A 12617-nucleotide genomic window follows, 5' to 3' on the forward strand; every position below is an offset into this window, starting at 1 on the left:
ACACCGATACCAAGTCTCCTGGCCAGCTGGCATAACGTTTCCAGAGAAGAGACGGTAGTGTCATGCATGTATCGTATCGAAGATCCAGTGCTGTGGGAGACAATTTCGACGAGATTATCTCAAACAGCATGGCATAACAAGAGCGTAATGTAAGTCCTAATTCCGTTATTACCTCGACCCTAAATGTTATGACTTCGACAACTCTCTCTCACGGTATGGCCATCTTCTAAACCAGAATGGGCGAAGTTGCTTCTCGACACATATCCACTGACTACCTGTGCCGATAGTCTGGTTACATATCGAATACCTACCTGGAATGCCCGTCGACAACGGGGTTGATACTACTTACCTTAAGTTACCTTATGCTGTGTCACCTCGCCAATAGTTCACCCGTTCCGGCCTGCAGCTGACCCGGTATCCCGCCCCAGTGGCTGCGATGGCTTGGTTTTCAGGTCCTCAATCACACATTGGATGCACATGGAACGCCGGCACATGCATCACGGGTCCCTTATTATCCAGTCTATTGCTTCTGCGGCAAGAGTAAGGGATTTAACCATTGTCCCTCTTCCCTGGATCACCAAGCTGGCAAGATGGCGAGCCAAGACCAGGAGAGTCTCGCGGCGGCGCTCGCGGCACTAACCGAGATACTCAAGATACAACAACAATGCCTGGGCCAACGAGCTTCTCCGAGAAGTAGAGGAACGAGTCGACAAGATCAGGCCTGTAACTTCAGGTACAGAACATAACGACATCTCCAGGAATGATGGAGCCGGGCTCCAGGAAAGCGTAAACAGGCCGACAACCCCGAGATGCTGTTAGGCCTGACCCTGAGCGGATCGAAGTTACATCGTGGAGTGACGGCCAGATCCTAGGCGCCGTTAGAGAGCAATTATCAATACGGCAATGATCTGTCACTGGTTCGTGTTCCACTTCGCATGGTTCAGCAACTGCAGCCTGCACACTACGACTAACCTTGCATACTACTGGTGCCGAGAAGAGAGGTCGAAACTTCTTTTGCGGATCGCGAAGATCGGTACCAAGCCCGAAAACTATATGGCCGTGGTTATCGACGGGAGGCCTGGGATATATATGGTAGTTCTGTTACTGCTACACTTGGTCCAAGGATGGCATCGCAGATGCAGAGATCAGTGGTAGCTAGCTTGAAGATTGACAGGCTACCTACCTAAGTAGGTAGGTACCTATCCACACGAAGCGTGCCTTTTGTCATCATTTCTTTCCGTGATGATTTCGGAACAACAAGCGATGCACGTTACTGTGAATTTTGAAACAATGGAAAATCAATCGGTGTTAAGTGTTTTCCCCTGCTAACCCGAGCTGCCCCCCCAAACGCATGGCAACCTGGAGAGGTAGTATGCAGCTCAAGGGGCTCTCAGCAAGCACCTGGCTTCATTTCACATGTCATCATGTTACAATTTGCATGTAGGATGCGACGTTCCTCTTTCGTCCTGGTGAGCAATTGCAAACCCCAACAGGCCCAGGGGAAAGTCGCTTGGCACATGCTAAGCTTTTCGGCATGAAGCTCGGCTAAAGCTTAGCATGCTTAGCCCACCCACGCCAAGACCGTATTGGCAGGTGGCGGGCCCCTGAGGCTTGCACTGCGTCTCGCTATCAGGGGCATTGGCCGGCCGCAGTTCCTGCAACAGAAGAGCAAATCACCTTCCCCTTCTTTGTCCCGGAGACACACACAAGCTTCCATTCCCAGCTAGCCACCGCCGCGCGACGTAGGAGCAGGCAGAGATCCTGAGGAAGCCGGACAACCAGTGGAGCCTCGGGCCGAGTTGAAACCCGGGGCTTGCGGGAGGGGCGCTTGGGGAGCAAATGAGCAGTCGAGGACAGGGGCTTAGCACAACTGGCGTCATATTACGGGATTCCTGCCGCACGATCGAAAGGTCCAATGCCGACCGCGGGTTGACGGATTAACCTGGCTCCCAGAGTGGACCTCTGGAGAAGGGGGCCAGAAAGGCAGGCGAGGGGCGAGTCATGTGCGGCAGTTCAGCAGCGGCAGTGGCGCGGAAAAGTGTCTGAAAAGATTGTGTCCGAAGTGGGGGCCTAGCCGTCAGGGGCAGGAGGGGCAGTTCTCACCCAAACATCGGATGGCGATGGCGAAAGTCCTTGAAACAGGAACGGGGTCCCTGTCTGTCGCCATCGATCTGAGACGCCCTGGCTGACAGAAGAACACGTACCTACCTGCCTAGTTAGCGGGTGCTATCCAGGAGCCCCTGGCGGTGTTTGGGTGTGCCATTCAAGCTGTGGGGATTCTGATGAAGAGCAGCACAGACTGGACAAGGGGGAGTGTAGATATAAGGACATACATGAGGGCGAATGAATGACTGTTGATCCCCTTACTCACTCGCAAGGCGAGAACTCCGAACCACCCACATGCCACGACAGTCTTTATCAGTTTAAGTGCCTGCCTGGTGCGGAAGTTGATTCTTGGGACTCTCCTCTCCTTCCTCATTCAGTCTACCTAATCCAGCCCATCCGCCCGGGCCATCCCGCTCGCTTTTGTTGATCAAGAAAATACAAATACTCCAGTCTCTGCTTCTTCTGCTGCATCCGGTCAGCCAACCCAGTTCAGCTTTTCATTCCCATTCTCCTCCCTACTTCGGAGCCAGGTCCTCCCCCACATACTCCGTCCCGGCGACATCAGAGAGCTCAGCATGGCCGTCCTCTCGAACTTGATTGTGGCGCTGGCCGCCGGCACTGCCCTTGGCACTGCGATCCCGCCACGCATCGGCACCGTCACCAACGCCCGGGCAGCGAGCGGCTATTCCATCCAGCAAGTCCATAATCCGAGCTACACCCGCCACGGGCCGACCGAGCTCTTCAAGGCGTATCGCAAGCATGGCGGCACCATCTCGGACGGCCTCCATGCTGCCGTGCACAACGCCACGAGGGTAACGGCGGCCGCTGCCGCCTCCGGCACGGGAAGTGCAGCCACTACCCCCCAGGATGGTGATGTGTGTATTTCCTTCCGACGCCAACTGTGGCACCCTTGGCCTGATTCTGACTTTTGAGACACGCATAGGCCGAGTACTTGACTCCGGTGAGCATCGGCACGCCCGCGCAGGTCCTCAACCTGGACTTCGACACGGGATCCAGCGACCTGTGGGTCTTCAGCACGGAGACGGCCAGCCGTGAGGTGGCAGGCCAGAAGCTGTACAACCCGTCCAGCAGCAGCTCGGCCAAGAGGATGTCGGGCGCGACGTGGAAGATCTCGTACGGCGACGGCAGCTCGTCCAGCGGCGACGTGTTCACCGACGTGGTTAGCATCGGCGGCCTGACGGTCAAGAGCCAGGCGGTCGAATCGGCCAAGCAGGTGTCGAGCGAGTTCACCCAGGACACGGCCAGCTCCGGCCTGCTGGGTCTCGCCTTCAGCACGCTCAACACGGTCCAGCCGACGCAGCAAAAGACCTTCTTCGACAACGCGGCCAGCTCGCTCAGCCAGAAGGTCTTCACGGCCGACCTAAAACACAACGCGCCGGGGACGTACAACTTCGGCTTCATCGACAGCTCACTGCACACGGGCAGTATCGCCTACACGCCCGTCGACAGCAGCCAGGGCTTCTGGGGCTTCACCGCGTCGGGCTACGCCGTCGGCTCCGGCGCCGTCAACAGGCAGAGCATCTCGGGCATCGCCGACACGGGCACCACGCTGCTGCTGCTCCCGGACAGCGTCGTGCGCGCCTACTACAGCCAGGTGCGCGGCGCCCAGAACGCCCAGGAGGTTGGCGGCTACGTGTTCCCGTGCTCGGCCGCGACGCCCGACTTCAAGTTTGCTGTCGCGGGGACTACCATTACGGTTCCCGGCAAGTTCATCAACTTCGAGCCTGTTGATGAGGCCGGCGAGACGTGCTTTGGCGGGCTGCAGAGCTCCGGGGATATCGGGATTAATATCTTTGGTGATGTCGCGCTCAAGTCGGCTTTTGTGGTGTTTGACGGCGAGAATAACCGGCTCGGGTGGGCGACCAAGCCTCTGTGAGAGCGGTTCTGCGCGCGTGGTAGCTTTTAGTGTGTAGCCTTTGTCAACTTGAATATCACTTGAACTTCGAGTCTTATACTTGTCGCTTGAGGTTCCTAGTAGTACTATCATCTAGCTACCCTGCCAGGACATCCCTTTGTGACCTTTATTAGCTTCCAAGTCCTTCCACAGATAATTCATAAGTCAGCTCTGTAGCCTACCTAGGCACAGCACGATTCTGTTCTTCTACACCCCACATTTACCCTCCTATGATTATTCCTATCTCCGCTTCCAACCTGCACGCTGCATATTGCGTCACCAGTGAATCTTTAGCGTGCATTCCAAGACTCAACAGCAGCCCCAGGAATGAGTTCGAGGCGCACAACCGAACCATTGAACCAATTGGGGGGCTCCAGCGATGAGCATACTATCCTTAGAGAATAGAGAGCGCTTACATCGGGAGGCACGATTCGCGGGGTCGGAAATATAACCGCCAAGCAACCATCCTCCCGAGCCTTCCAAAGTCCGAGAGCATCACCGATCCGTCGCTGACATACCTCTACTCGTTCTCAGGATGTAGTCGGCCTATTTAACCTCTGACTTGACCACGTATCCGTCGTTTCTTCGAGGAACAAACCAAACATTTCCCTCGTCCCGTTTTCCAGTCACCCCAACAAGCCCACTCAAACCAGATCTTTCCCCTGTTCTAATTCTAAACACTTTGCGTCCCTCAAAGAACTCGCCGACCATGCCCACCTCGTCTCCTCGCACAAGCAACGGCCGTGAAGTGGCGTCCTTTGTAACCCGCCGTCACGACACATATCCCCTGATCTTGCCGGCCAATGCGGACCTCTCGGGCAAATCCATGCTCGTCACCGGCGCGTCCAAGGGGCTGGGCAAGGCAGCCGCCATCCGCTTCGCCATGGCCGGCTGCTCCAAGATCGCCCTGGCGGCACGCTCCCCCCTGAACGAGACCGAGACCGAAGTCAAAGCCGCCGCGGTAGCTGCGGGCCACCCGGAGCCCCACGTCCTCAAGCTGACCGTCAACGTCAGCGTGGAGTCGTCCGTCCAGAAAGCGGCGCAAGTGGTGAGCGAGGCCTTCGGCGGCAGCCTGGACGTCCTAATCGCCAACGCCGGCTACTCGGCCGACTGGGACCGCCCGCTCGCCGAGTCGGACGCGTCCGACTGGTGGCAGACGTGGGAGACCAACGTGAAGGGCACCTACCTCTGCGCGCGTTACTTCCTGCCGCAGCTGCTCGCCTCGTCGCTCAAGACGGTCCTGTCCCTCTCCAGCACGGGCGCCCATCAGATCTTCCCGGGCGCGTCGGCCTACCAGACGTCCAAGTTTGCCGTCTGCCGCTTGACCGAGTTCCTCGACCAGGAGTACCACGCCCAGGGCCTGGTGGCCGTTGCCATCCACCCGGGCGGCGTCCAGACCGAGATGGCGCAGAAGATCCCGGAGCAGCTGCGCGAGATCGTCATTGATACGACCCCGGACCTGGCGGCGGATGCCATGGTGTGGCTTGCCAAGGAACGGAGGGAATGGCTGGCGGGGCGGTACTTTGAGTGCAATTGGGATGTGAAGGATTTGGAGGACCGGAAGAATGAGATTGTGGACAAGGATCTGCTGAAGTTTAGGCTCAGGATCTGATTAGAGTTAGGTACCAATGGGAGCCACTCCTACTACCAGGTAGTAGTACTTTTCCTCTTACAATAGAGTGCTACTCGCAGCCGGCTCAGTCGCAAAGCCCTTGATCTCGGAGGAGTGCTGCATCGGGCCATAACCACGATCGAGCTCTGGGGAACACTGAAGGAAAGACTACGGCGGATCATGGTTATTTATTAGTAATTCCTAACGTTAATACGGTGCATTTCTAAGAGCACCGGCGGGGGTCTGGGACTTATTTACTTGAACATAAATACTCTGCTCCCCCTGAGGCTGGCTCTGTTGCTGAGTAGAAATTATAAAGGAAGAAGACGACGAGGACAGCGAAAGGGGAAAAAAAAAAAGAAGAAAACATAAAAGAGAGAAAGTAAAAAGGAAAAGAGCATCTCGGACCCGAATGTTCTTGCTGCTATATTATATGTTTCATCACTCCTACACTTCGTCCCGTCGGTCTTATATAATTCCTTGCAACTAAGAAAAGAGGTCGTGGCGGAGAAAAGCCGGAGCGCAACATACGAAGGCAAACGGCTCGATGAGACCACGGGTTTGTTGGACTTCGGAGGCCGCTGGTACGACCCCTCGATCGGCCGCTTCGCCACACCCGAGCCATGGCAGGCACGTCCCGTCTCGCCGCCAAGGTTCGGACTCGATCTGGCACCCTAAACCATCTCCGTCGTCGGCAAGCTCCTCAGCGTCGGCGGAAAAGCCCTGGTCGGAGGCACCGCGTCGGTTCTCACCAACGCCACGGAGCGCGGCGTGTCCAACGCCTTCTACGGCACCAAGTACGGCCTCTTTGCCGACGCCTGGGTCCAGCTTTGCAGCGGGCGCCGCCGTTGCCGCGCTCGTGGGCGTGATTGGGCTCAAAGGACCCAGCTCGCCTAACAAGTTGCCGGGCATCAACAAGTTTGAGGGATCGTTCAAGCTGCGGGCGTTCACGGGCGTGCGGTCGGTGCTGGCGCCCAAGCCGACGAATCCGTGGGCGGTTCCAGGGATCACGACGCAGATTCTGAAAGCGGCGGCGGCCACGGCTGGGGGGTTGGCTTCATATGGGTATAAGAAGACTGGGCTGGACTGTCTGGACAAGGAGGTTAATGCCGCGTTGAAGACTTTTTGGGAAGAATTTTGGGGTGTGAGAGGAGCGAGGATGTGTTGGAGTGGGATAACATGGGCTCACTGAATTGAGCTCTCATTCTGCACATTCGGAGACCAGCCATCCATACTGGGTCGGTATGAAGAGGCACTAGAACTTGGTGTGTGAGATTAGCGATTCGGAATTGGAGGTTATCTACACGTGAATCCCATCTATCATTATACCCCCTTCAACATTTCTCAATCTCGATCTTCAAGGTCTCTAACCCATCCTCATTCGTTCTATCACTAGCAAGAGAGTAGGAAAACGCAAAGTCCTCCATCAATCATCCCTCATCACATCGCTTGATGCGAGTAACAGGTTAGCGGGGCCATTTGATAAGCCAATCATCAATTCTTTGCACGCCTTGCCGGTCTCCTTCCACCGTCTCCAGCTTATCCTCGTCAACCCAACCCTGGGTATAACTACTGCCAAAATCAATGAGCCAGGCATCGCCCTCCATATCAATCAAGACGTTCTCAGGCTTAGCGTCTCCCCAAATTACACCTGCGTCATACAAGCATTGAATCAAGTGATTTATTTGTCCGGACCAGCGAAGCCGATCCTCATTTATACAGCCTGACCAAGGCGCCAAACCGTTCAGAGTGCCGCGATTCTCGATGTATGTGAGAAGCAGTCCGACTAAACGGGTCCCAGAATAGTTTTTCTCGCCATTATCAAGAGGATAGTGTTGGAGGACATCATCGCCGTCGTCGATAATCAGACCGTGAAGGCGACAGATGCGTACGTCGGCGAGAAGGGGCAGGCTTGCCTCGGTATCCGCCAAGATCTTCCTATATGACTGCAGCTCGTGGTACCCATGCACTCGACCTGATATCCAAGGCTTGAAGAGGTAGATAATGCCATCGACAAGAATCCTAGATGGGACCAGCTCCGGTGTCTGGGCCAGGACTTGAATTTGACGAGACGAGTACTTTTTGAGTTTCGAGTCAAGTAGCGGAGACAAGTGCGGTTGAAGGAAGTCGTTATAGTTTATATATTCACCCGGACGTCCGATCTCCCGTTGCGAAAGGGCCCCCTTGGAAAATGGCTGAACACACCCGCTTTCAGCTACACTTGCCTCGAGAACGAACTACGGGGGTAGATATAGTTGTGCAGATACCCCGTTGACTCGGTTGGTGGATTTGGGGCCATCTGGGTCATAAGTTCTTCAAACGGTTTTCTGAGTCGTTCCACCGTTTCAGGGTATCCTCTATCTGGATCATCCTTATGTAGGATTCGGTATGACTCGCGATGCTGTTCCAAGGTAGAAGGTGAGGCGGCGAGGATGTGTGCATTGTAGCAGATGCGGAAGGCGGCGCCTCCATGGCGAATGCCAAGTGTGATGTCGCTCTCCAAATTGAGACTCAATTCCCAGACAACAGATGCAACATAGAAGTCTTCCATCGCGATGATACGTAGTAAGTCTCACGTTTTAGGTAGGAGGGCGACACTGTTTTTTTGGTTGAGGAAATGTATTGTTTATCAGGGACTCGGAAACTGAAGACAGGCCTGTTTGCTCGCGATCGCCTTCATCACCGCCTCTACCCCGCCTGGTTATCAATCAAGGTTACCTGCATGATAATAATGATAGTTCTTTGTTAGTCCCGTTGGTGTTACTTGGCCAGCACGGGCAGATGCAACTAACCACTTCAATGTTTGATCGAGCATAGGTAGCAACCGTTGTGGGTACAGGCAGCACAGGTATCGAGACCAGTGGAAACTTCGGACTTGCACTCATAGCATATCCAACCACGCTTTTTGAATGCCCTTCGTGCGGCACATGTGGTGCCACAATGACCAGTCTCATATCTGGTGGTTGTCGTACGGTTGCACTCGGTGCAGCGCTGCAGTTGACCGTTCATATTATAAACAGCAGCTGCGACGGCATCTTTACAGTCACTCACGTTGGCAGGGATCCAGAATGAGACTTTAGAGGGATGATCGCAGGTCCAGGTGGTCTTAATCAATTGGCACATGTTGCATTCAATGTATGCTTAGGAAAGCCGTGTGATAGGGAGGTGGAGACGAAAAGTTAATGGGTATAGGTACGTACCAAGGAAGAACGGGAGACCGGCACACTTTATATAGACAGAGTTGGGCACTCGCAATCCATTACCGCTTAGATGTAAGCTAGCTGATTGACGCCAAGTTCTTTCAAACTCACGCATGAGTGAAGGCAGCAGTCTTCCTATCCTTGAGATCCTCTGGCAAAGAAAATGAAAGCCTCGAAGCTTCACAGCAACTTCACGCCCCACCATGGCCCCCCTAACTACGTAGAATGCTTGCCGTCCAATGAAACGCAAACGCAAGCCAGCTCATGTGTTTTGCAAGGGGCCTCTGTGACAGAGCGCAGAATCGGTACCGTACTAAGGGTTTTCCGTGGCACCGAGTGGCTGATGACTTCGCGCCCAGTCCTTTGACTCCCTGCACGTGGTAGGTTGGTTCACGTTGTTGCAAAGTTCAGCGGCCCGGCCCAGACACGCATCGCCTTACCCCAGCGCAAGAGAACGACGACCAACACAAAGGCAGCCACGCACACGGCCGCCTGGATGCCGAAGCTCAGCTTGGTGCCCTGCGCCTCGGCCCACGTCACCTGGAAGTAGCTGACGACGAAGCCTCCGATGGTGCGCGCAAAGTTCAGCCAGGCCGACACCTCCCCGGATGCCTCCGGGTAGCTGTCGAGGCAGTAGCTGCTGACGGCCACGGTGGTGACCATCATGCCGAACACATACATGCCCCAGCACACGCTCGTCACCATGTAGTGCCACGCATTCTCGAAGCACTGGCCCACGAGCACCAGCCCGGCGATGACGAGGGGCATCGAGAGGAACAGGGCGCGCAGTCGGGCTTCCGGGTCGAAGTGGCCCTTGTGGCGGCGGATGTACTGCTTCGCCAGCGCGTCGTGCAGCCAGTGGCCCGTCGCCTCGCCCAGGATCGTTGCCACCACCGGCGTGAAGTAGAAGAAGCCGACCTGCTTGGGGCCGAACCCGTAAAGCGGCGTGACGAACATGGCGAGCGTCGTGTTGATCCCCACGGCCCAGGCGAAAGTCTAACGAAACAAACAAAAAGAATCTCGTAGTAAGTGTCTGGTTTCCCATCTCCATCACCTTGCGGTCAGGAAGAAGACGGGGGAGTGACTTACAAGGGCATAGAAGAGACAGGATATCGCAATGGTCGGTTTCAACAGCAAGCTGACGGTCCGCCAGCAGGCCTGTCCGAAAGTGTTGCGGAGGTGCCGTGACCTCCACTGCGCCATGCCCGTCATCCGCGCAATGCGGCTGCCACGGTGCGGCTGTCGCTCTGCCGGGATGGTGCGGTCGTAGTACGTTTCATCCAGGAAGCAGACCACCAACGCCAGACCGAGGACATTCATGGCGAAGAACACCCAGAACGCCACCGGCCAGCGCTGCGTCTCGGTGATGAAAGCGGCGAGCAACGGCCCCATGTACGGGCTGACGACGATGAAAGACCTAGGTTCCAATTCCATCCATTGCCGGGCTGGCTGTCAGTCTGATGTCTGATGTCTGGTGTCTTCAAGGACTATCTACGTTTCGACGTGCCCGTGGAGGGAGGGAACACTCACGCCCAGATGTTGATCTTGCGCGCCTGTTCGTGGAAGAAGAAGATGTCCTTGAGGAACATGAGCCCTCCGGACTGGCTGACAGTCGAGAAGAAGCCGTTGAGGATGCGGGCCGCCATGAACGACTCAAACGTTGTTGCGCCCGCGCACCATGCTGCCGTGGCCGTGGACACGAGGAGGAACCAGAAGACAACGGGGAGGCGGCCGAAGAATGCGCTCAGCATCACGACTAATTAAGGTACAATACCAACGCCCCGGCGTCTGTCAGTTCAGTACTGTCAATTTCGGGGGGAAAAAGGGGGGGGGGGGGGGGGGGCGTCATCAAATCGTTGACTCACCGATCACCCCGCCAGCGCCGAGCATAAACACATTCCCGGCCTGCGAGTGGTTCACATAATCCGGCGTCATACCCCATTCCCTGTATATATGTGATAAGTATGTAACAGACCACATCGTTCAGCCTCTACTACCTCACCACCCAGCCCTCGCTCCCTCGGAAAAGACTTACGCCGCCTGCGGAATCAAGGTCACGGCGCCCGTGGCGCTGCCATAGTCGGGCAGGAATGAGACGAACGCGACCGTGAAGAGCACCAGATGCTTCCTGCGCCAGCTCCAGTTCAGCGGGTCGTTGACGTCGTCGTCGCTCGGCTGCGGGATCAGAACGGTGTGCCCGTCCTGGGCCAGCTTGAGAAGACCCGACCGTCCCGACGACGACGACTTAGTATTGGCCGCCCCCGCGTCTTCGGCTTCTTCGATGTCGATGATGTAGCCCTCTGTCTCGCGGAACTCGTGCAATCGCTCGGCTCGTCGGCTGTGTGGGTCTTCGGCGCGGTGGTGTTTCTCTGAAGCTGGTTTCAACCCTGCTTCTGCGGCGATGATATCGGCGTGTTGGAATTGCTCCTTTTCCGCCATTATTGATGTACGGGAAGAGGGGCGTATGACTACTAGGTGGCAAAGAGAGAGAGAGAGAGAGAGCGTCTTTCTCTACGGATCGCCTACTTGGGGTCTTACACATTGGCATATGACATGATGGAGAACGGGAATACAACAGTCGGAACCGGGGTGTTCGAGGGGGCCATAGTAGTAGTAATCTACCACACTTATCAAATTCCTGCGCGCGCGAGATAGAGACCCCTCGGGTATTGTTGCACGGGGTCTTACCTGCGTTGCTTGCCGCAGGAGAACAATACCCGGGTCCCAACGCGGTTGGTTTGCCGGTTCAGCGCCTATTAATATGCTAGTAACCCCCCCCCAATACAGGACGCGTACACGGTAACATCGAGGTGATAAGCGGATGTGACATGCAGTTCCCCACAGCTACCGAAGCTTTGGTTCGGTTCGCGAGTGACCGGCATCGACTTTCATGGTCGGCCAATACCTTAAGCAGACTGTATTGTAATTACATACAACGCAACGGTCTGATCTGCCGGGTCCTTACGTGGTGCAATGTTACGAATACTTTGTAGCGTTGCAAGGGTTGATCCCCCGAAACCGTGTAGTGGAGGTGAGGGGAACGCCGGAACCGTGAGGGGAAACCTGGCAGGTCTACAAAAGGCGTACATTTAGAAACTGGGAAGCATCGCCTGAGGTGACACAACTGCCCAGCGGCGAAGCCGTGGCTGAGCACCTGAGACCAGCCGGGCGCGGTTTGCTTTATCATTCTGATAGGTTTGGCTTATTGGAAGCGCTGGCTTAGTCGCGGTTGCGACCTGGAGCATCACTCCGAGATCCAAGACCTTTGAGACTAACAAGCGGCGACCCTACTCCCCCATGTTAACAAATGAAGCCGCAACACCGAACTTACTTTGGGAGTTTGGTAGGGTAGATACTAGTAATGTAGAATATGGGCAGTACCTCTCGGCAGCTCAGAGTCTGTTGGGGTGAGTCAGAGTGCGGGTTGAATTGACGTGTGTAGTACTGTGTATTGTACTATAATGTATCTCAGCCTCTGCCGATTTTGCGTGTTTGCCGCGATGTGTCTGGTACTAACAAGGCTCATACATAGGTACCTTATGTACGTTGAGGAGCTTGATGAGGCGATGTTTGATTTGAGGGTCCGAGCATCGAGGTCAGAAGAAAGTGTTGACGCCATGACAGCAGATTTGTGTGGTGAGGAAGATGGGACGGCTACGCACAGACTCTCGCAGCCTAGGGCTATAGAATCATAGGTATGTACCTGGTAGACAACTTAGGTATTTAATGATATTGGAAAAAGTCGGATTTTCCGAAAACACTATACCCCGTCAACTTTCTTTCA

General features: G+C 55.4%; 5 protein-coding genes across 5 annotated transcripts; 3 read left to right on the forward strand and 2 right to left on the reverse strand.

The window, feature by feature from the left end:
* The first annotated feature begins 2382 nt into the window (after positions 1 to 2382).
* B0T15DRAFT_437719 (aspartic peptidase domain-containing protein) lies at positions 2383 to 4074 on the forward strand. The gene is made up of 2 exons (XM_062865856.1): positions 2383 to 2981; positions 3050 to 4074. The coding sequence occupies exons 1-2, from the start codon at positions 2682 to 2684 to the stop codon at positions 4001 to 4003; spliced, it is 1254 nt and encodes a 417-aa protein (XP_062720730.1). The 5' UTR covers positions 2383 to 2681; the 3' UTR covers positions 4004 to 4074.
* Positions 4075 to 4345: 271 nt separating this feature from the next.
* On the forward strand, positions 4346 to 5633 carry B0T15DRAFT_437724 (uncharacterized protein; the record flags this gene model as incomplete). Its single annotated transcript, XM_062865857.1, has 1 exon — positions 4346 to 5633. Exon 1 carries the CDS (start codon positions 4731 to 4733, stop codon positions 5631 to 5633), a length of 903 nt encoding a protein of 300 aa, XP_062720731.1. The 5' UTR covers positions 4346 to 4730.
* A 623-nt stretch (positions 5634 to 6256) lies between these two features.
* Positions 6257 to 6892, forward strand: B0T15DRAFT_495365 (uncharacterized protein; the record flags this gene model as incomplete). The annotated part of the gene is made up of 4 exons (XM_062867092.1): positions 6257 to 6286; positions 6333 to 6430; positions 6462 to 6777; positions 6854 to 6892. The coding sequence occupies 4 exons, from the start codon at positions 6257 to 6259 to the stop codon at positions 6890 to 6892; spliced, it is 483 nt and encodes a 160-aa protein (XP_062720732.1).
* A 207-nt stretch (positions 6893 to 7099) lies between these two features.
* B0T15DRAFT_568597 (uncharacterized protein) lies at positions 7100 to 8265 on the reverse strand (the record flags this gene model as incomplete). The annotated part of the gene is made up of 2 exons (XM_062870774.1): positions 7901 to 8265; positions 7100 to 7853 (listed from the first exon to the last, which is right to left on the reverse strand). The coding sequence occupies exons 1-2, from the start codon at positions 8182 to 8184 to the stop codon at positions 7100 to 7102; spliced, it is 1038 nt and encodes a 345-aa protein (XP_062720733.1). The 5' UTR covers positions 8185 to 8265.
* Positions 8266 to 8877: 612 nt separating this feature from the next.
* On the reverse strand, positions 8878 to 11532 carry B0T15DRAFT_538142 (major facilitator superfamily domain-containing protein). The gene is made up of 5 exons (XM_062869669.1): positions 10869 to 11532; positions 10699 to 10778; positions 10364 to 10589; positions 9923 to 10250; positions 8878 to 9829 (listed from the first exon to the last, which is right to left on the reverse strand). Exons 1-5 carry the CDS (start codon positions 11270 to 11272, stop codon positions 9224 to 9226), a joined length of 1644 nt encoding a protein of 547 aa, XP_062720734.1. The 5' UTR covers positions 11273 to 11532; the 3' UTR covers positions 8878 to 9223.
* Positions 11533 to 12617: the final 1085 nt, after the last annotated feature.

This window comes from Chaetomium strumarium (assembly GCF_033439665.1).
Source record: "Chaetomium strumarium strain CBS 333.67 chromosome Unknown B0T15scaffold_5, whole genome shotgun sequence".
NCBI lineage: Eukaryota > Fungi > Ascomycota > Sordariomycetes > Sordariales > Chaetomiaceae > Chaetomium > Chaetomium strumarium.

What these genes read in the sequence shown, in the direction of transcription:
- B0T15DRAFT_437719 (XM_062865856.1), top strand. Translation starts at nt 2,682, where the DNA reads ATGGCCGTCCTCTCGAACTTGATTGTGGCGCTGGCCGCCGGCACTGCC. An exon ending in CTACCCCCCAGGATGGTGAT is followed by an intron (nt 2,982 to 3,049) that starts GTGTGTATTTCC and finishes AGACACGCATAG; the next exon opens with GCCGAGTACTTGACTCCGGT.
- B0T15DRAFT_538142 (XM_062869669.1), bottom strand. Translation starts at nt 11,272, where the DNA reads ATGGCGGAAAAGGAGCAATTCCAACACGCCGATATCATCGCCGCAGAA. An exon ending in CGGCGCTGGCGGGGTGATCG is followed by an intron (nt 10,590 to 10,698) that starts GTGAGTCAACGA and finishes TACCTTAATTAG; the next exon opens with TCGTGATGCTGAGCGCATTC. An exon ending in CGCAAGATCAACATCTGGGC is followed by an intron (nt 10,251 to 10,363) that starts GTGAGTGTTCCC and finishes ATTGGAACCTAG; the next exon opens with GTCTTTCATCGTCGTCAGCC.